Here is a 21,057-nt window from a genome sequence, read left to right as displayed (position 1 = left end):
TAGGGGTTGCCTTTTTGTTTGTTGCACTGCTCCCAAGTTCCACAAACATATGCCCACTGCGGGCTCCATAGCGTCATTTCTATTTTCATAAAGGCTTTGGGTTTCGGCTTTGTGTTTTTTTGTTGTGTACTGTGCTTTTTGTCTGCTTAGGTCGGGGCTGATATTAGTGCTAAAATATGTGTGCATGTGCTTTTGGGGGGTGCGAAAGGGATGTAGGAAGTGCCTAATCCGGCAAATGGATGAACAACAAACATCAAGCCTGATGGTGCCTCGGAACTTTGTTTTTAAAGCGGAAGACTCGGCTGCTGCCCCAAACAAAGCAGAAACGCAACTCTTAGGTTTGCTTTATCGCCTGGCACTTATCTGACAGGCCGTATCATATCAACAAGAGCGAAAAAAGACATTAACGCATGCCATAAACAAACAACATTCCCAGTTTGCGACTCTCGACAGACTTCAAAAGTGAACGCGCTGTGCCCCCGACACTCGTATCGTATCGTATCGTAAATCGTATAAAGTAAATCTCTAATTGTTTCTGTCACCAAATTCAATCTCGTGCAGAGCATTCAAGAAGCCCCAAACTTGCCCAATCAAGTGGCTGACTATGACTTTGTCGAACTGAATCGATCGAAAAGCAAAGCCCTAGACATGCCCCAGCATAGATCGGGTCGCAAGGCGACCAAAGCCCAAAGCAAAAGCCAAACCCAAATCAAAACTACAACTGTCAAAGTGGCAGAGGAAAGTGACTACGACTTTGCGTTCGAGTTTCAGGTAATGCTCTCCATCCACCCACTCCCGCTCCGAACTCCGCCCAAGCTCCGCAAAAGCTTCCAACGATTCCATTCTTGACCCCGTCCCTGCTTTCCTATAAGTAATCCTAACCTAAATTCATTTCGTTTGCGGTCTAGCAATACGCTGAGAGTCTACAGAAACCGCTCAAGACCTTTAGGGTTGACTTCAGTGCGGGCAGCGTGCCAACTGGCGATGGCCATGCTGCACGCCCGGAGGATCTCTACACGACCACCTACAGCACCACACAGTGAGTAAATCTATCCGCTAAAGGAAACCAATCCCTGCTAATTGCTCTCCCTGTCTCCGACTCAGATTCAGCTCAACGAAGACAACGAAAAGCTCCTCGAAGAGCATCTACAGCAGCGACAACTTGGATCCCGCTAGTCAGGAGTTGGCGAATGCCTCCCCAATTGGAACGCAGATCCAGTTCAATGAGATCCGTACGCTGAAGCGTTCCCAGCAGTTCCCAGGCGGCAACTCCGTGTTGGATATTGCCGGTATACGCGACCCCCGCACGGGCCGTATTCTAACCATTGGGGAGGCCATTCAGCTGCGGATCCTGGATGTGCGCACCGGCGAGATGCTGGTGGGCGATCGTCGGATAACCCTGGAACAGGCCGCCGAACAGGGACTGATCGATTCGCAGCTGGCCAGGCAGCTGCTTCAGCCTGGAGCAGGACGCGATCCCAGCGGAAGGGAGCTGTCGCTGCTCGAGGTGATACAGCGCGAGATCAGCGAGGCTGAGTCCGGCTACGAGACGGCCGAGAAGCGCATCAAGGTAAACAGCGTAGTAACGACGGAGGCGGCAGGATCGCCCGAGAATCCCTGTAATATTGCCGACGCCATTTCCGCGGGGAGTGTGGACACCAAGACAGGCCTGTACCGGGTCAAGTCGGGGCAGACCATCAGCCTGGCGGAGGCCTACGAGCGCGGCTACCTCATCCGGCACGAGTCGGTGACAATCAAGTCGAATGCGCTCTGCCTCAGCGATGCCATTGCCCACGGGCTGGTCGATGCCGCCGGCTGGATAGCGGACCGCAACTCCGGCGACAAGTTCCGGCTGGACTCGGCCATTGCCAATCAGCTAATCGATGCGAGCGTGCGCGAAGTGGTGGACGCGAAGCGGGACGTCAAGATTACACTACAGGAAGCCCTGCAGTCGGGCGTGCTGAACGCGAAAACGGGTCGGTACGTGAACGAGGTGACCAAGGAGAAGCTCACCTTCTCCGAGGCGCGCAGCCGGCAGCTGATCGTGAAACCCTACACGTTGAAAGACATCTGCGACCTGAACCTGCTCGACCGGCAGACAGGAAAGATAACGAGTCCGATGCGCCGCGAAAAACTAAGCATCATGCAGGCCATCGAGGTCGGTGTGCTCGACGGGAATCAACTGAAGTGCATCACCAAGCGAAAGGGTGAGCTGGTCACACTGCAGGAGGCCATCGCGGATGGCATTGTCCTGCCCGCGGAGGTCAAGTATCGCGACTTTATGACCGGCGAGCTAATCGCCATTCCCGATGCCGTGGAACGCGGCCTAATCAGCTCGGTGTCCCAGCGTTCGATATTTGATATAGACGGATTCAAGGACCTGCGCAGCAACGACTATGTTAGCTTTAATGTGGCCCTCTCGCGCGATTTGCTGCGGCGCAAGAGCACGGGCTTTGCCTTAGAGACAGCAGGTAGGGAGAAGGACAAGGAAAGCCTGGGCGTGCCACTCGAGGTGGCCGTAGGTGAGGGTCTCGTCCGTCAGGAGGTCTACGAGATGTTCAATCGTGGGATTGGCGTACACAACGCCAGCGGCCAGGAGCTGAGCGTCTTTGATCTGGTCTATCACAATCTGATCGACCCGAAGACGGGCTACCTGTTGGACCCAAAGACGGGGGACGGGGTGGAGACAGTGCCTTTGGACACCGCAATCGAGCGGAAGTTCATTACCCCCGAGGGGGCTCTCCTGCTGAGCAGTCTGCTCAACATAACTCTGACCACGGAGACGGTGACGCGGACAATCAATCGGTATGTGACGATCCGGGCGGGTTCCCAGGAGCCAGGAGTCGGAGTAGCCGTAGGCGAAAGTGTGCTGCTAACTTTCACGGAGGCAGTGCGCCAGGGCTTCATCGACGAGGACAGACAGCTGTTCAAGGACCCCAAGACAGGGAATATCTACTCGGTGCAGCAGGCCCTCAACTTCGGCCTGCTAGTGCCCGACAGCAATCAGACAGTGCCGGAGATAACGAACCGCAAGAAGACCAAGTCTACCATCACGATTGTCACCAAACAGATCCTGCCCGAGGCAGAGCCCATCAAGCTGAACACCCAGCAAACGCACACCAAGTACGTGGAGAAATCCGTGGAGATACCCATCTCCCAAGAGCTGGTGAGCAGCAGCAGCCACATGCAGCAGGAGCAGAACGTAACGGAGCGACAGATAATGGAGCTGCCGCCTGGAGGATGGCGCCTCAAGGATGCCATCGAGCAGCGACTGTTCAATCCCGATACTGGTGTGTTCCATGTCCAGGGCACCGATCGCCTGGTCAGCTTTGAGGAGTGCATCGACAAGCAGATCATCAACAATCTGTCGGTCTCTGTGCTGGATCCCAGCACACCCAGCGACAAGCTCTCTGTGAAGTCCGCCTTCGAGCGGAAGATCCTGGACAGTTATGGAAACTACACGAACGGTCGGCAACAGGTCCTTGGCATGCGCAGTGCCATAGACGAGGGCAAGATCGTATTGGAGACGGTTCCTGCCACGCGCGGATCGAATCAAAAGACGATCCTGCGCATAACGAGGGTCAACAACATGCCGGATGTGCTGGAGGTGTCCACTCCTCTGAAGGATGCTCCTCCCAAGTTTCTGGAGGTCAAAACCTGCCAGCGAGAGCTGGCCTCCCCCGAGCCCTTGCAAATTGCTCCTGGGGCCATCTACGATCCATCCACAGCTCTGGTGATCTTCACACAGACCGGGGAGACGGAGAACATCTTTGATGCGGCCCGTTTGGGGCTGGTCGATGAGCAGCTGATCAGGATTGTCGATCCCACCACCAGGCAGGAGATTTCTGTAACCGAGGCGATTGCACGCTCCATCTACGATCCGCGTACGGCCACTATACTCAATGCAGAAGGCCAACCCGTGGATTTGATAACCGCCACCAGGCTGGGACTCCTCAGCGTGGTCGGTGCCCCACTGGTGGCCGCCGAGGGAGCCCTGCGAACCGTGCGCTTTGTCACTGATCCGCGCACGGGCGAGCAGATACCCGTGGAGGTGGCCTACGAGCGGGGTATTGTCTCAAGGGATCAACGCTCCTTTGACAGCCAACCATCGCCAGTGCACGAGGAGAAGGACAAAGTGGTAGTGCTGCAGAAAATGCGCAAGATCATACTCAAGCCGAGGGATGCCATGCGCAAGAACATCATTGACGAGGAGACGTGCCGTATAATCGAGGACACCAAGAACTTTACCAGCCCACAGGGGGAGGTGGTCAACATCAGCGAGGCCCTAAACACAGGTCTGATCGATGGCCGACGTGGCCAAATCATCGATCCGCAGAGCAACCGAGTGCTGAATCTGCGACAAGCTGTTGAACAGAAGATCATCGACCCGGAGCAGACCAATCACATCCTTATGCCGCTGGCTAAGAGCCTGTCCGTGCCCAGGCTGGCCTCCCAGGGTCTCATCGATTCGAAAAATCAGACGATTGTGCACCCGGAGAGCGGCTATCCCCTCAGCATACAAGAGGCGATTGTCTGCGAAGTGCTGGACCCACAATCGAGACTGCAAAAGCCCGAAAAGTGCACCCTAGAGGAGGCCATCGAGAAGGGTATAATAAACGCGGATGAGTCCACATTCAGCTACAAGAACAAGCGCCTGAACTTAACCGAAGCCATCGAAGCGAAGCTCTTCGATGCCGGCTACGATCAGCAGAAGTGGAGGGTGGAAATCCCGCCCGTGGGCATGATATTCCCCGTGGCCGTGGAACGGAGTCTAGTGGAGCCCACAAAGGGTGTGGTGCTGTTCCCTGTGGCCGGGTTGAAGCCAGTTCCCCTCAAGAAAGCTATCGAGGAGAACTATATCATGTCCATACCATACGCACCGAAGCCACAAGCTATCGAAGTGGTGGCTGCCCTGGAGCGAGGCCTAATCGATGTGGCAAGCCACACAATGACTGTGCCCGCCACTGGGGAGCGTCTGTCCCTGCGCCAGGCACTGGAAAACGGTGAGCTCGTGGTGAAGCATCTCTCCGACTTTGTCGTCACCCAGCGGCCCATTGCTAAGACCGAGATCATGGAGACAGTGCGAGCCGTGCACACGGTGACCACCAAGACCATTGAACTGATGCAGGGCTATGTACTCGTCTCGAATAACGAGGTGCAAAACGTGAACACGGGCGAGTTGTGCAGTCTCGAGGAGGCCAAGGAGCAGGGCATCCTGCGCGAGGAGTTAACAACGCGCGAGACAAAGGCAGCCGTAGGCGAGGATACCAGCAGCAGCAGCGGCGACCAGCGGACGGTGGAGGTCGTGGAGGAGCGCACACAGACAGTTGTCGTCGGCTCCGACAGCCACAAGCAAGAGATGCAAGTGGTCAGTACCACAAAGTCCACAAAAGAGGTGCCTTCACCCCAGACAAACACAAAGGAACCATCCAAAACCCTGCAGAATGTCAAGGATGCCGCCAAGCTTGGTGCCCTGGGAGTTATTGCAGCTCCCGTCCTTGCGGGAGGGGCCATTGTAAGCGGCGTCAAGAGTCTCATCAAGTCTGTGAAGTCTCCCACGGAGGATGCCAAAAATTCCAATAGAGATAAGCCAGAACAACCTCAAGATAACTTCATTGAACAGGAGCGAAAGCAGCCCCACCCAGTGCCAAGTGATGTAGATAGACTTCTGAATGAAACGGAGACATTTATTAGTACCACAACTGCCAATTTCATAGCCAATGAGCAGCAGCAGCAGCAGGAGCAGAAGCCAAAGGTGCTGCCCCAAGTGGAGGTTCCTTCATCCGATTCTGCTGTCGAAACCACAAGCACACTGACTACTACAACCGTCACAACCATAACTACCTCAAAGACCACCACGGAAGCGACCAGTGAACCGGAGCCAGTTGTGGTGGAAGAAGTGGAGACTGTCCAGCAGGCGGAGAAACCAGTGACGGACAAAGCAAAGGATTTGGAAGAGCCAAAGGCAGAGGAGTTTATCAAAGTAACTGAAACGGTCACCACAGTAACAACAAGGGACTCTGATCCAGAAACAAAGAACGCAATTCCCGAGAAGTTGACTGCGAAGCCACAGCCAGTAGCCGAGACAGATCAAAAGAAAGCCACTCCAGAATTTACACAGAAAGAACCAACTCCAGAGGGTAACCAAAAAGAAACAACTCCCGAGCCAGAGAAGAAGCAACCAACTCCCGAGCCAGAGAAGAAGCAACCAACTCCAGAGCCAGAGAAGAAGAAACCAACTCCCGAACCTACAAAGGAACCTAGTCCACAGCCATCTGAAAAGCCAGAGCCCAAACCGAGGACCGCTGCAAAGGAAGTGCTACCCGACCTCGAGCCTCCTTTCACAGCTCCTTTGGCTCCCTTCGCAGAACCGCGCACTGAAGTTGAGACGAAGGTAATCGAAAGTATAACTGAAATTCAGGAGCAGCCCATTTCAAGCTCCCAAACTGTGACGACAACTGTTACGACCACAGTAAGAACAGTCGAAGAGCAACCAACAATTGAGAAAGAAGTGACTGTGGAGCGAGAAAAGATTGTGGAAGCACAAGAGGTAGAGCCATCCGTCCCAGAGACAACTAAAGTAGATAAACCCAATGAAATTGTGGAAGAATCTGCTGCGATTGTCATTGAACAACCAAGAAGCGTAGTGGTGGAAGAAAGAGTTGTAACTGTTGAAGAGCCAACGATCACGGAATCCACAGTAACCACGACAACGATTACCACAACAACAACAACCAGCGAGGAACAACAGGAGCCATTGCCGAAGGAGGAGATTGTCGTCGTAACAGAAACTGTCAAAGAGAAGCCTGTGGAAGAGGTACTCCTAAACACAACCGAAACCGTGACCACGAACATTATCTCAACCGGTGAAGACAACAAACCTCAAAAGCCGGGAGATCTAGAGAAAATTGTTCAGCTTCCGACGGCTACGGATAAGCATCAAACAGTTGTCGATTTCATTGAGAGCGAAAAGAAGCCAGTTAGCGGCAGCAATATCCTTCAGAATGTTAAGGACGCAGCCAAATTGGGAGCTCTGGCCATTGTGGGTGCACCTGTGCTGGCTGGAAAGGCATTGGTCGATGCACTGACCACAGAATCCACCCAATCCCGATCAGGGAAGGAACCCCTGGCCACAGAACCCCAGGAGATCGAGAGTCTGAGCAGCACCACAACCACAGTGACTACAGTGACAACCACTTCCACTTTGACTTCGACGGAGAGTACTCCCTATGATGAGTCCCGCGATGTTGTAGAAGAACCATCAACTCAATCTTCAGTGGAGACAAGCCTTAAACGGGAAGTGCCCAAGACACTGGCCATTGGGGATGCCATTTCCCAGAAATTAATCAGTCCCGACGAGTGCCAGGTGATCGTGGACGGGGAGCAGCAAACGGAAACAGTGGCCACGCTGCTGCGGGAAGAGCAGCTGAGTCCGCTGGACGAGGTGCAGATCATTGATGAGAAACTTATTGTGCTGCAGCAAATATCCTACCTCGTGGACGTGGACACCGAACTGACGGCCGAAAGGCTGAGTGAACTGAACATTTACGATCCCGAGAATCAGTACTTTATCGATCCATCCACGGGCCAGAAGATATCCTTCCAGAGTCTGGTGTTTGATATGAACATCTTCAATCCCGAGTGCATATTGGTAAAGAACTTCAGCACGGGGAAGTACGAGACTTTGACGGCGGCTCTGGAGCGGCCACTGCTGGACAGGCACACCGGCCACATGGTCGACCCGAAGACAGGAAAGAAGATCCCCTTCTTCGAGTGCATTGCCCGCCAGTGGATCATCCGCTCAAATCCCGAGGAGCAGCGGCCCGCGGGAATCGAGAACGTGGCAATTGACACGGAGACGGGCCAGGTGGTGCTGGACGATGGTCGGGCTTGCTCCATTGTTGAGGCCATCAACAGTGGCAAGCTGGACATCCAGTCGATATCGGTGCGCGACCCAGTTAGCGGCGAGGTAATCCCCCTGCGTATGGCAATCGAGTTGGGGGTGGTCGACATGCAGTCGGGCACGGTGATAGACATCCAGACCCTCAAGGAGATCCCCATGGAGGAGGCCTTCCAGTTGGGCTTCCTTGTGCCCGGCGCACGAAAGCCCATCTCCTTGGAGGCGGCCGTCCGCAAGGGTCTGTACGACCCGGAGACGGGCAAGCTCTTCGACTCGGAGAGTCAGAACCAGGTGGATGTGCAAAAGTCCATAGAAATAGGTCTGGTCGATCCAAAGATCTCTCTGATCGTGGACACAGTCACCCAGAAGGAGCTGAAGCTGGACTGTGCCATAGAGGATGATCTAGTCCTGCCGGCCACCGGTCAGATCAAGGACAACAAGAACAACACGCTCGTGCCCTTCGACCTGGGCCTCGAACAGCATCTGCTGAGGACAGACAGCGTGACATGGAGCCTGCCGGAAGTGCTGCAGCGGGAATACTACACGCCCAGCACCGGCAAGGTGCTGAATCCCGTCACTGGTGAGGAGATACTCCTGCAGCAGGCCATTGAGATGGGCTTTGTGGAGCTAGAGACGACGCTGGTCAAGGATGCCGAGCATGACCGGATAGTGGCGGGCAGGGAGGCAGCCAGGGTGGGGCTACTGGACACGGTGCGCGGCACCCTCAGCTCCCCCCACATGAGCCTAGACGAGGCCTTCGTCAAGGGCTATCTGATCAGCACCAAGAAGCCGCTGTCGCTTGTCGATTGCCTGCTGCGTGGTCTCTACGATCCTTTGACAGCCACCTTCACAATCGACGACGACAACAAGCAGGTGGACCTCAAGTCTGCCATTGCCCAGAAGCTCATCAATCCCGATGAGCTGGTGCTGCTCGATCCCAAGACCGAGTCGATTATTTCGATAACCGAGGCCATAGCCAAGGGCTATCTGGATCCCATTGGGGGCTATGTGATCAATCCGTATGCCTCCACCAAGCTGTCGCTCCACGAAGCCCTCGAGAATCGCATCCTCATACCGGCCAAGCGCAAGCGCAGCCTCCCCGACGCCGTCTACCGAGGTCTCTACGACCCGAAGACGGGCCAGTTCAGCAACACCATCACGAGGGAGAAGCTCACAACCGAACGTGCCATTCGTAGGGGTATACTCGATCCCGATTCGACGGTCGTCAACGTCGCCGGACAGATCATTCCCTTTGGATTGGCCGCTGAGCGGGGGATCGTGGACAGCCAGCAGGGCACCGTGAGGGATGCCGAGGACAATGCCATCGACTTCAAGGAGGCCTTCGATAGGGGTGTCCTGGTGGAGGCCAAGAAGCCGCTGCGTCTCATTGAGGCCGTCGTGAAGAATGTCTATGACGAGGTGGACGGCCACTTTGTGGACCCCAAGTCCGGCGAAAAACTGAACTTTGCCGAGGCCCTCGACACCAATCTGCTGGACGAGCACAGTGTCCAGATCAGAGACTTCAAGACCGGGCTGTACAAGCAGCTCAACCTGACGCATGCCAAGGATGCGGGAATCATCGATGCTAAGAACGCCAAGCTGCTGTACAACAACCAGACCATGACCCTCAAGCACGCCTTCGACATTGGCATTCTGATGGACGTAAATGCCCCCATCAGTCTACAGCGGGCCATACACCAGGGACTCTTCGACGACAAAACAGGCAAGCTGAGCGATCCCCGCAGTGGTCGTCAGATCACGCTGCTCGAGGGCATGCGCAGTTTTGTCATCAATCCCCATCTGCCGTGCTACTTTGACGAACAGACAGAGCAGCTGTACAGCCTGAGCGAGACCTGCCGGATGGGCATCATAAACCGCAGGGAGGGGGTCTTTAGGGAGCCGGAAAGCAATAATTTTGTGCCTCTGGGGGAGGCTCTCAGCCTGGGCCTGATCGTGGACATTGAGAACGCCGGCTTTGGGCTGTACGAACTGCTGTCCATGGGCTTCTACGACGTGGCCACCCGTAAGGTTCGGCATCCGGTAACCGGGCGCAAACTGAACCTGAACGAGGCCTGCGTGGAGGATGTGGTCAGCCTGTCATCCAGCCTGGTCAAGAACCACGCGAACGGCAAGTATCTGCGGTTGGCCAATGCCATCAAGGAGCAGCTGATCGACGACTCGAGGGGTTGCTATAATCTCGGCAGCTCCGAAGAGCTCGATCTGCAGACAGCTCGGGCACGGGGGCTCATCGTTTCTAACCGTCGTCTGCTGAGCCTCGAGCTAGTGCTCCGCCAGCAGCTGTATCGCCCCGAAACGGGAAAATTCTGCGATCCCACAACGGGGGAATATCTCGACCTCATCGAGGCCATCCATGCAGGGTTTATAGATCCCGCGAGCACTGTGTTCAAAAACCAGCTCACCGGCAAAGAGCTACCTCTAACCGAAGCCATCGAAAACGGGGACATCGATGTATCCAAGGGTCGCGTTTTTGACCCCAAATCGAAGTCCGCCTACAACTACGATGTGGCATTCGCTCGCGGTATACTCGTGACCATTGTTCGTCCCCTCACCGACCGCAGTGAGGTTGTCCGTCGTCAGGACAGCGTCGAACTATTGGGCCAGACGCCCGTGAGCGTTGTTATCAGCAAGCCGCGCGAAATGTCTCTCGAGGAGGCCATTCGGTACAATATAATCGATCCCAAGACTGCGCTCGTCCGCGATTTTGATAGCTTTAAATTCCTGCCGTACGGGGTGGCCCAGGAGCGCGGTCTCGTCGACACCACCAAGCGAACGCTCGTCGATCCCAAGGCCCTCTACTTTGCCTTCGATCCCACGTTGATCGTGTATGTACGCGAGCCGGTCACCTTTGACCAGGCGGCCGAGTCCAAGAGCCTGGATTTGGCAACCGGAATGCTGAGCTATTTGCCAGCCGGAGGATCTACCACCAGTAGCAGCAACAGCGATGACAGCGCAAACGATTCACTGACTGTCATCGAGACGCCCAGGGTATACACGCTCAAGGAGGCCGCCAGTGCGGGCATTGTGGATCCCGATTCGGCCCTGGTCAAGGATCTGGCCAAGGCGAAGCTAGTGCGCCTGCCAGAGGCCTTCCGCAAGGGCCTCATGGATGCCAACAAGGCCAATGTGCTGAATACACAGACCTCCAAGCTGTGCACCCTGCAGGAGGCCTACGAGAGCGGCCTGATCTGCACACCCAAGCGGTCGTTTGGTCTGCTAGAGGCCATCACCTTCAACCTGTACAATCCCACAAACGGCTGCCTGGTCGATCCCTTCCAAATGCATCCCGAAATCATTCGACGCAAGAAATTCACGCTGGCCGAGGCCATTGCCTCGGGTCTGGTGGATCCCTCCTCGACAGTGGTGCGAGATCCCAGCTCTGGGGTCATCCTGCCACTGGCGGCTGCCATTGGCAGCGGCCTGATCGATGCCACCGCGGGCCGCCTGACCATCAGCGATGCCCAAGAGCCCAAGCAGAACATCGATCTGGTTAGGGCTGCCGAGAAGGGTCTGCTGCTGCCAGCTGAACAGAGGGTAAGTCCAAGTCCAGTCAATCGTATGATTTTCCAATCAATTTCCCATCACAATCCGATCTATCGAGATCCCGGAAATTACAGAACCAGCAAAATTCACTCTAAATCTAAATCTAAAGCTTTGTTCGTGGCATGTTTTTTTTGGTATACTTTACGAATACAAATTGTATTGATTTTATTAAGATACATATATTTTGATCAGCGCGCTGTCTCTATCTAAATCTATACCTCATCAGACTAACCCACACAGATGTGAGAAAGCTTCTTTCAACTGAACATTCGAACAGTTTCTTTGTTGTGCAAATCATATTTATTATTATATATTATTTTGCAAATCTCTTATATTGCAGCGCATGGCATTCAGTTTTATGTTCTATACTCGATACTCGATACTCGTACATATATCGTATTTTTCGCTGAGCTGTGCTCTCACGCTTTAAGCAGCCACAGGTCACAGAATAAAATGTCAGCAGATCACATACATCCACAGATCAGATACATCCATAAATCGTACTTTCGGGCGAAAGAAATGCGTCGTCTCATACTCCTCCAAACATAAATGACGTCGGCAATAAGACAACATACTCAATCAATCAATATTCAATACTCTCTCTATATATATATATACTGCTCTATTCTATCAACTTGTCTATAACACTAGCATACAACTTTCTTCACTCAAACTCTCGCACACAAATCCATCCCGTACCCATAGCCATAGCCATAACCATATCCATACCAAAGACAATCTAATAATAAGATGAGTAACGACAAAGATTAAAAGTTCTGCAAGCAAAGACTATAAAATACCAAGATATTGCAAAAACGACAAAAGCCATTTCAATTTTCGGTCGACGCTTTGTGCGCCACGCCAAAAACTTTGTATTTCGTTATTGGATTCTTGGGATCGACTCAGCGCGGTACGAGACCCGCCATGCAACAACTTGGTTATTGTATTCTTTGCTAGAATGCAGCTCTAGAATGGAAAGAGCTATTCGGCATCTTTTTATTAAAATGTGTTTGCCCATAGCCATACTCTCGTCTTTTTCTATATTCTATACTCTACTATCCCCCATTTTTATCCTAGGGAGTATCTTTATATTTAATGTAGGTCCCTAATCAGATCAGACTGTGGCTATCCTTCCATCTAGTCTGGGATTACAGTCTAATCTGAGTGTTTAGTAGCTATCTTTTGCTCTTTGTTTTGGGACGGGGTAATATTCTTTAGCTATTCCCCCAACTAGGCCAGAATTTTGTAATTATTTATCCATTGATTTTGTTTAAATGCCAACTTTTCTACCTATTTTTCAGCATACATACATATATATTTTTTTATATATTATTTCGTTTTCAGTTTTTTATTTGAAAATAAAGCAAAAACCAAAATTAACCCTAACCGAAAACCTACAAAACTACAAACAAAACCAATCTAAAACCCAAAACCAAAAACCAAAACCATTAAACCGTAGTTAGTGCCTATTAAAAGTAGCCCCCCTCCACAACTAGTGCTTGTTCCTAGTAGTAGTAGAAGTAGTAGTATTAGTAAACTTTGGTGTTTGTGCGTCTTTATTATTATATTATTATTATTATTTTATGGTTTATGTTTAACGCTTTTTAAAACCGCTTTTGCCCCAAGACTCTTTTGCTTTTCGGCTGCTCCCAAAAAAAGAAAACAAAATTGTTCTTCCAGCTTTCATGTTTGTGTTTTATATATATTTTGTGTTCCATTTATCTATCGACTTATATATATACATACATATCTATATATCTATCAATGAACCCCCAACCAATATATAGCGTCCCGTAAATCGAGCTAAGAATTTGAATCATTATTTCTATCAATATTCTAATGATCTTTCTACCTCCCAACCGCCATGTACCCTATATCTCTATACAGCAAGCAGTATTCGAAAAGTTCAACATGTGCGAGGAGAATGTCAACGATCTGCTCAAGTGGGTAACTACCGTGGAACAAAAAATCTCAAGTGTTGGAGGACCTCGCGAGAAAATCGATGAGCTACGCAACCAGATCAATGCCCTCAAGGTGAGTGCATCCCGAAGGAAAACACCCTTTATCCTTTCTTAATCGGATTTATGATTGTTTCACAGCAAATCAAGGACGAGATCGAGTCCCAGCAACGACCCGTGGCCACATGCTTGGAGCAAATCAGGCAGATTGTGCTCACTGGCGGCGATGTCCTCTCCGCCCCAGAAGTGACCACTTTGGAGAACTCCGGACGGGAGCTGCGCTCACGCGTGGATCGTGTCAACGATCGCACCGTGCGTCTGCTGCGCCGCCTGGAGGCGGGACGTGATGAGCTCACGAAGCTGCGCAGCGAACTGGACGTCTTCTCCGACTGGCTGCAAATGGCCCGACGCACCCTCGAGGACAAGGAGCGCTCGCTGTCGGATCTGACACGACTCGGATCCCAGGCAGACTCCATCCGCGAGTTTGTCAGCGATGTGATTGGCCACCAGGCCGATCTGCGCTTCATCACCATGGCCGCGCAGAAGTTTGTGGACGAGAGCAAGGAGTTCCTTGGGATACTCAATGATTTTCGCACTTCGCTGCCGGAGAGGCTGCCCCATGTCGAGCCGTTGGCCAGTGCCGAGAGCCCCATCCGGCAGGAGGTGTCGCTGGTCTCGGCCCAATACAAGGATCTGCTGAACCGCGTGAATGCCCTGCAGGATCGCGTATCTGGACTGGGCGGACGCCAACGGGAGTATCAGGATGCGCTGGACAAGGCCAGCGAGTGGCTGAGGAGCGTGCATCCTCGCGTGTCCCGCCTCATCTCCGAGCCGATTGCCGGCGATCCCAAGGCCGTCCAGGATCAGATGAACGAGGCCAAGGCCCTGCATAACGAGCTCCTCTCTAGCGGCCGCCTGGTGGACAACGCACAGCAGGCACTCGACAACCTGCTGCGCAGCCTCGGCGGCCAGCTCAGCCCCATGGAAATCAACCAGCTGGAGCTGCCCATCGCCGACCTGAAGAACGGTTACCAGCAGCTGCTGGACAACCTGGGCGAGCACTGCAAGAATCTCGACAAGACGCTCGTGCAGTCGCAGGGCGTGCAGGACGCCCTGGATAGTCTGGGAGGTTGGGTCAGCCAGGCCGAGGACAAGTACAAGCTCAACCTGCGTCCCGCCTCGCTCATCAAGGAGCGCCTCCAGGAGCAAATACGCGAGCACAAGGTTCTGCTAGCCGATCTGCAGTCGCACCAGGCCAGCATCGACAGCGTCCAGATCTCGGCCAAACATTTGCTAGCCAGCGCCTCGAATGCGCGCATCGCCAAGAAGGTGGAGGCCAATCTGAACGACGTCACAGGCAAGTTTGAGAAGCTTTACGAAAAGGTCAACAAGCGGGGCGAGTTCCTGGATGATGTCTACATCCGCCTCAGCCGGTATCTGGACGAGATCAGCACTGTGGAGCAACGCATGGGCAGCTTGCAGGAGGCACTGGACAGTCGCGAGACCAGTCTGCTGTCCACCGAGGAGCTGGCCCGCCGCATGCACGAACTGTCGCGCGACAAGGATCAACTGGCGCCCCAGTTCGAGGAGTGTGTACGCCAGGGCAAGGATCTGATTAGTCTGCGCGATGTCACCGACACCGGAGGCCTGCGGGATCGCATCAAGGCTCTGGAGTCGCAGTGGCGCAACATCAACATCAGCATCGATGAGCGGGCAAAGCTGTCCAAGCAGAAGGCTGAGCAGCAGCTGGCCTACGAGGGACTCAAGGACCAGGTGCTCTCCTGGCTGGCCAGCACGGAGGCACGCGTCAACGGACTGCCGCCGGTGGCCATTGACCTGGACCGCATACGGCAGCAGCACGACGAACTGAAGCCCATATGCAAGGACTATCGTGACTACGCTCCCATCATTGACAAGATCAACGATGTGGGAGCGCAGTACGACGCTTTGATTCGGCCCGAGAGCCCCGCGCGCAAGCGTTCCACGTACAGCCCGATCAAGCGGACGAGTCCGTTGCGACGCATGTCTGGAGCGGAGCAGAACGCCAGGAGCCCCAGCCCCACCAAGGGAGGCATTCTGTCGCCACTATCGACTGGTTCCAGTGGATTCGGTAGCCGCAGATCCTCTCAGGACGGCTTCCAGCTGTCCGAGCTGTCTCCGGTGCAGCAGCAGCTGAGCGAGATCAACAATCGCTACGGGCTCATTGGCGTGCGGCTCAACGATCGCCAGCACGAGCTGGACAACCTGAGCGAGGAGCTGCGCAAGCAGTACGAGAACCTCAAGGGTCTTGCACAGTTCCTGGAGCGCATTCAGCGCCAGTTGCCCAAGGAGTCAGTCTCCAACAAGGAGGAGGCCGAGCGCTGCATCAAGCAGGCGCGCAAGATCCTCGAGGACATGTACGAGAAGCAGAGCCTGCTAGACACCACCAAGGCCCAGGTCAAGGACATCCTGCGACGCAAATCGGACGTCCCAGGCGCCGAGCAGCTGCGCCTCGAGAACGATGGCATCCAGGAGAAGTGGAAGAATCTCAACGACATCTGCAAGAACCGCATCGCCTTCGCCGAGAAGCTGCGCGACTTCCTTGACACCCACGGCAACCTGAAGGGCTGGCTGGACAGCAAGGAGCGCATGCTGACGGTCCTGGGACCCATCTCCTCGGACCCCCGCATGGTTCAGAGCCAGGTACAGCAGGTCCAAGTCCTCCGCGAGGAGTTCCGCACCCAGCAGCCTCAACTGAAGCACTTGCAGGAGTTGGGACACGATGTGGTCGACCATTTGGCCGGCACACCCGATGCCCAGGCCGTCGAGATCAAGCTCAAGGACATAATCGGCAAGTGGGAGGATCTGGTGGGCAAGCTCGATGATCGCGCCAACAGCCTAGGCGGCGCCGCCGACAGTTCCAAGGAGTTCGATGCGGCCGTCAATCGGCTGCGCGAGGCCCTGCAGAACATCAGCGACAGCCTGGACACTCTGCCCCTGGATGGGGATCACCAGGAGAATCTGCGCAAAATCGAGAACCTGGAGCGACAACTGGAGGGCCAGCGCCCTCTCCTGGCCGACGTGGAACAGTCCGCGGCCACACTGTGCAACATTCTCGGGGATCCTGCTTCGCGGGCTGATGTCAACAGCCGCGTTGCCGCCCTGGAGAAGCAGTACCTGGCGCTCCAGAAGAAGCTGGATACCAAGAAGGCCGAGACAGAGGCCTCACTACGCGATGGCCGTCACTTTGCCGAGAACTGCTCCAAGACCCTCGGCTGGCTTTCGGGCGAGCTCTCGAATCTGAGCGATCGTCTGCTGGTGTCCGCCCACAAGCCGACGCTGCAGCACCAGATCGACACCCATGAGCCCATCTACCGCGAGGTGATGGCCCGCGAGCACGAGGTGATCATGCTGATCAACAAGGGCAAGGATCTGTCCGACCGCCAGCAGGATCGCAGCGTCAAGCGCGACCTGGAGCGCATCCAACAGCAGTGGGAGAAGCTGCGTCGCGAGGCCGTCGACCGGCACACACGACTGCAGACCTGCATGGAGCACTGCAAGAAGTACTCGCAGACCTCGGAGACATTCCTCGCCTGGCTGCGCACCGCAGAGGACAAGTTGTCCGACCTGACGCCCGGCGTGCTGTCCAAGGCGAAGCTGGAGACGCGACTGCGCGACCTGCAGACCTTCCGCAACGAAGTGTGGAAGCACTCCGGGGAGTTCGAGAACACCAAGGGTCTGGGCGAGACCTTCCTTACCAGTTGCGACATCGACAAGGAGCCCATCAAGGCCGAGCTGCAGGACATCCGCGATCGCTGGGAGCGCCTCAACAACGACCTCATTGCCCGTGCCCACGAGATTGAGAACTGCTCGCGTCGCCTGGGCGACTTCAATGATGAGCTGCGCAATCTGGATCATTCGCTGGGCCGCTGCGAGGATCGCCTCGCCGCCCACGATGCTTTGGGTGGAGCTGCCAAGGATCCCAAACTGCTGGAGCGCGTCAAGGCCATACGCGAGGAGTTGACAAACCTGAGCAAGCCCCTGCAGTCGCTCAAGGCTCTGGCCAAGGACATAAGCGCCGAGGCCAGAGCTGCCGGCGGCGATGCCGATCATCTGACTAGCGAAGTGGACGGTCTGGCCGATCGCCTGTCCGAGCTACAGGGACGCCTGGATGATCGCTGCGGCGAACTGCAGTCGGCTGCCACAGCCGTGTCCCAGTTCAATGAGCAAATGAAGAGCCTGGGCATCGATCTGAATGACCTGGAGACGGAGATCGAGAAGCTGTCGCCGCCCGCACGCGAAATCAAGATCGTGCAGCAGCAGCTGGACGATGTTGGCAAGATCCAGAACAGGCTGGACCGCCTGGTGGGTCGCCTCGAAGATGCTGAGCGTGCCGCTGATGTTCTGGTGGACGCTGGCTTTGCCGCGGACACCACTCAGACGCGCGAGCAAATCTCCACGCTGCGCAAGACTCTGGGTCGCTTGGACAACCGAGTGAGAGATCACGAGGAAAACTTGCAGGCCACGCTTAAGGCCCTGCGCGAGTTCTACGACAACCAGTCGCAGACCCTCGACGACATCCAGGACGTGAGCGAGGAGTTCAAACGCATGAAGCCCGTGGGCTCCGAACTAGACCAGATACGTCGCCAGCAGGAGGACTTCCGCCAGTTCAGGGAGCGAAAGGTGGAGCCTCTGGCCATCAATGTCGACAAAGTCAATGTGGCCGGACGGGATCTGGTGCGGTCTGCCGGCACCGGGGTCTCGACCAGCACGATCGAGAAGGATCTGGAGAAGCTGAACGACCGCTGGAATGACCTGAAGGAGCGCATGAACGAGCGCGATCGTCGGTTGGACGTGGCCCTGCTCCAATCGGGCAAGTTCCAGGAGGCCCTCGCCGGCCTCTCCAAGTGGCTGAGCGACACCGAGGAGATGGTGGCCAACCAGAAGCCGCCCAGCTCCGACTACAAGGTGGTCAAGGCCCAGCTGCAGGAGCAAAAGTTCCTGAAGAAGATGCTCCTCGATCGCCAGAATTCCATGGGCTCTCTGGCCAATCTCGGCCAGGAAGTGGCCAATCACTGCGAGCCCTCCGAACGGGCTTCCATCGAGAAGCAGCTGAACGATCTGATGAAGCGCTTCGATGCCCTCACCGACGGAGCCGAGCAACGCGAACAGGACCTGGAGGAAGCCATGGAGGTGGCCAAGAGATTCCACGACAAGATCAGTCCCCTCGAAGTGTGGCTGGACGGCACAGAGCGCGCCGTCAAGTCGATGGAATTGATACCCACCGACGAGGAGAAGATCCAGCAGAGGATACGCGAGCACGACCGTCTCCACGACGAGATTCTCGGCAAGAAGCCCGATTTCACCGACCTGGCCGATGTGGCCGCCCAGCTGATGCATCTCGTTAGCGACGAGGAGGCCGTCAATCTGGGCGAGAAGGTGCGAGGCGTGACCGAGCGATATACCGGCCTGGTCGATGCCAGCGATAACATCGGCGCCCTGCTCGCCGAGTCCCGCCAGGGACTGCGTCACCTGGTCCTCAGCTACCAAGATCTTGTAGCCTGGATGGAGAGCATGGAGAACGAGCTGAAGCGCTTCAAGTCCGTGCCCGTGTACGCCGAGAAGCTGCTGGAGCAGATGGACCATCTGCTGGAGCTTAACGAGAACATTGCCGGTCACGCATCGAATGTGGAGGCTACCGTGGAGACCGGCGCCGAGCTGATGAAGCACATATCCAACGACGAGGCCATCCAGCTGAAGGACAAGCTCGACTCGCTGCAGCGCCGCTACGGGGATCTGACCAATCGCGGTGGGGATCTGTTGAAGAGCGCCCAGAATGCCCTGCCACTGGTGCAGCAGTTCCACGAGGCACACACCCGTCTGGTGGAGTGGATGCAGACGGCCGAGACAGCGCTAGCTCCCAGCGAGCCCCGTCAGGCGGACGTCCTGCGACTGGAGGGTGAACTGGCCGATATGCGCCCCATTCTGGACACCATCAACCAGGTGGGTCCGCAGCTGGGACAACTGTCCCCCGGCGAGGGGGCAGCGACCATCGAGAGTATTGTGACGCGCGACAACCGTCGCTTCGACTCCATCGTGGAGCAGATCCAGCGCAAGGCCGAGCGGCTGCATTTGAGCAACCAGCGGGCCAAGGAGGTGACCGGCGACATCGACGACTTGCTCGAGTGGTTCCGCGAGATGGACACCACACTGCGCGAGGCCGACCATCCGGCCATGGAGCCGAAGCTGGTGCGTGCCCAGCTGCAAGAGCATCGCTCGATCAACGACGACATATCCAGTCAGAAGGGACGCGTGCGAGACGTGACCGCTGCCTCCAAGAAGGTTCTGCGGGAGTCGCCGCAGAGCGAGAACACGGCCACGCTGCGCGAGAAGCTAGATGATCTCAAGGAGATCGTCGACACAGTGGCCCAGCTGTGCAGCGAGCGTCTGGGCATCCTGGAGCAAGCCCTGCCCCTTTCGGAGCACTTTGCCGACTCGCATCAAGGTCTGACGACCTGGCTGGATGACATGGAGCAGCAGATCTCACGCCTGAGCATGCCCGCTCTGCGTCCCGACCAGATCACCTTGCAGCAGGACAAGAACGAGCGTCTGCTGCAGTCCATTGCGGAGCACAAGCCACTCCTGGACAAGCTGAACAAGACGGGCGAGGCACTGGGCGCCCTGGTGGCCGACGAGGACGGCTCGAAGATCAACGAGATCCTCGACACGGACAACGCGCGCTATGCTGCCCTCCGTCTAGAGCTCCGCGAGCGCCAGCAGGCGCTGGAGAGTGCTCTGCAGGAGTCCAGTCAGTTCTCGGACAAGCTGGAGGGAATGCTGCGTGCCCTGGCCAACACAGTGGATCAGGTGAACCAGCTGGATCCCCTCTCGGCCCTGCCCCAGAAGATACGCGAGCAGATCGAGGACAACGACGCCCTTATGGATGACCTGGACAAGCGGCAGGATGCATTCAGCGCTGTGCAGCGGGCGGCCAACGATGTCATTGCCAAAGCGGGCAACAAGGCCGATCCGGCTGTGCGCGACATCAAGGCGAAGCTGGAGAAGCTCAACAACCTGTGGAACGATGTGCAGAAGGCCACGAAGAAGCGCGGCAGCTCGCTGGATGATATCCTGAGCGTGGCCGAGCCCTTCTGGAAGCAGCTCAACAGCGTGATGAAGACCCTCAAGGATCTGGAAGAGACGCTCTCTTGCCAGGAGCCGCCGGCAGCCCAGCCTCAGGACATCAAGAAGCAGCAGGTGGCCCTGCAGGAGATCCGCCATGAGATTGACCAGACCAAGCCCGAGGTCGAGCAGGTGCGCCGTCACGGCAGCAACCTGATGAACATGTGCGGCGAGCCCGACAAGCCCGAGGTGAAGAAGCACATCGAGGACCTGGACAATGCCTGGGACAACATCACGGCTCTGTACGCAAAGCGCGAGGAGAACCTCATCGATGCCATGGAGAAGGCCATGGAGTTCCACGAGACTCTCCAGAACCTGCTCAAGTTCCTCACCAAGGCCGAGGACAAGTTTGGCCATCTGGGACCCGTGGGCTCCGACATTGATGCCGTCAAGCGCCAGATTGAACAACTCAAGTCGTTCAAGGATGAAGTCGATCCGCATATGGTTGAAGTAGAAGCATTAAACAGGTAAGGCCTT

The 21,057-nt window shown here is 55.6% G+C and overlaps 1 protein-coding gene across 50 annotated transcripts in view; it reads left to right on the top strand.

Annotated features, from left to right (window-relative positions):
• The window catches only part of shot (dystonin-like protein short stop), a 75,224-nt gene that overhangs the window by 43,039 nt on the left and 11,128 nt on the right, over positions 1–21,057 (top strand). For 23 of the 50 annotated variants that reach the window (XR_004468606.1, XM_033377455.1, XM_033377457.1 and 20 more), the window contains 4 exons: positions 909–1,039; positions 1,105–11,452; positions 13,349–13,495; positions 13,561–21,047. Coding sequence is in view for 48 of the 50 variants with exons in the window: in XM_033377455.1 (XP_033233346.1) it covers positions 909–1,039; positions 1,105–11,452; positions 13,349–13,495; positions 13,561–21,047 (18,113 nt within the window). In the remaining 2 variants the exon portion in view is untranslated. Of the gene's footprint in view, positions 1–561; positions 772–908; positions 1,040–1,104; positions 11,453–11,801; positions 12,740–13,348; positions 13,496–13,560; positions 21,048–21,057 lie in introns of those variants that run through there. The other 27 variants (XR_004468607.1, XM_033377475.1, XM_033377476.1 and 24 more) reach the window with 5 other exon arrangements.

Source organism: Drosophila pseudoobscura, chromosome 3, assembly GCF_009870125.1.
Source record: "Drosophila pseudoobscura strain MV-25-SWS-2005 chromosome 3, UCI_Dpse_MV25, whole genome shotgun sequence".
Classification (NCBI taxonomy): Eukaryota; Metazoa; Arthropoda; class Insecta; order Diptera; family Drosophilidae; genus Drosophila; species Drosophila pseudoobscura.
Note: the sequence above shows the minus strand (reverse complement) of the source record. Positions and strands in the feature narration are given on the sequence as shown.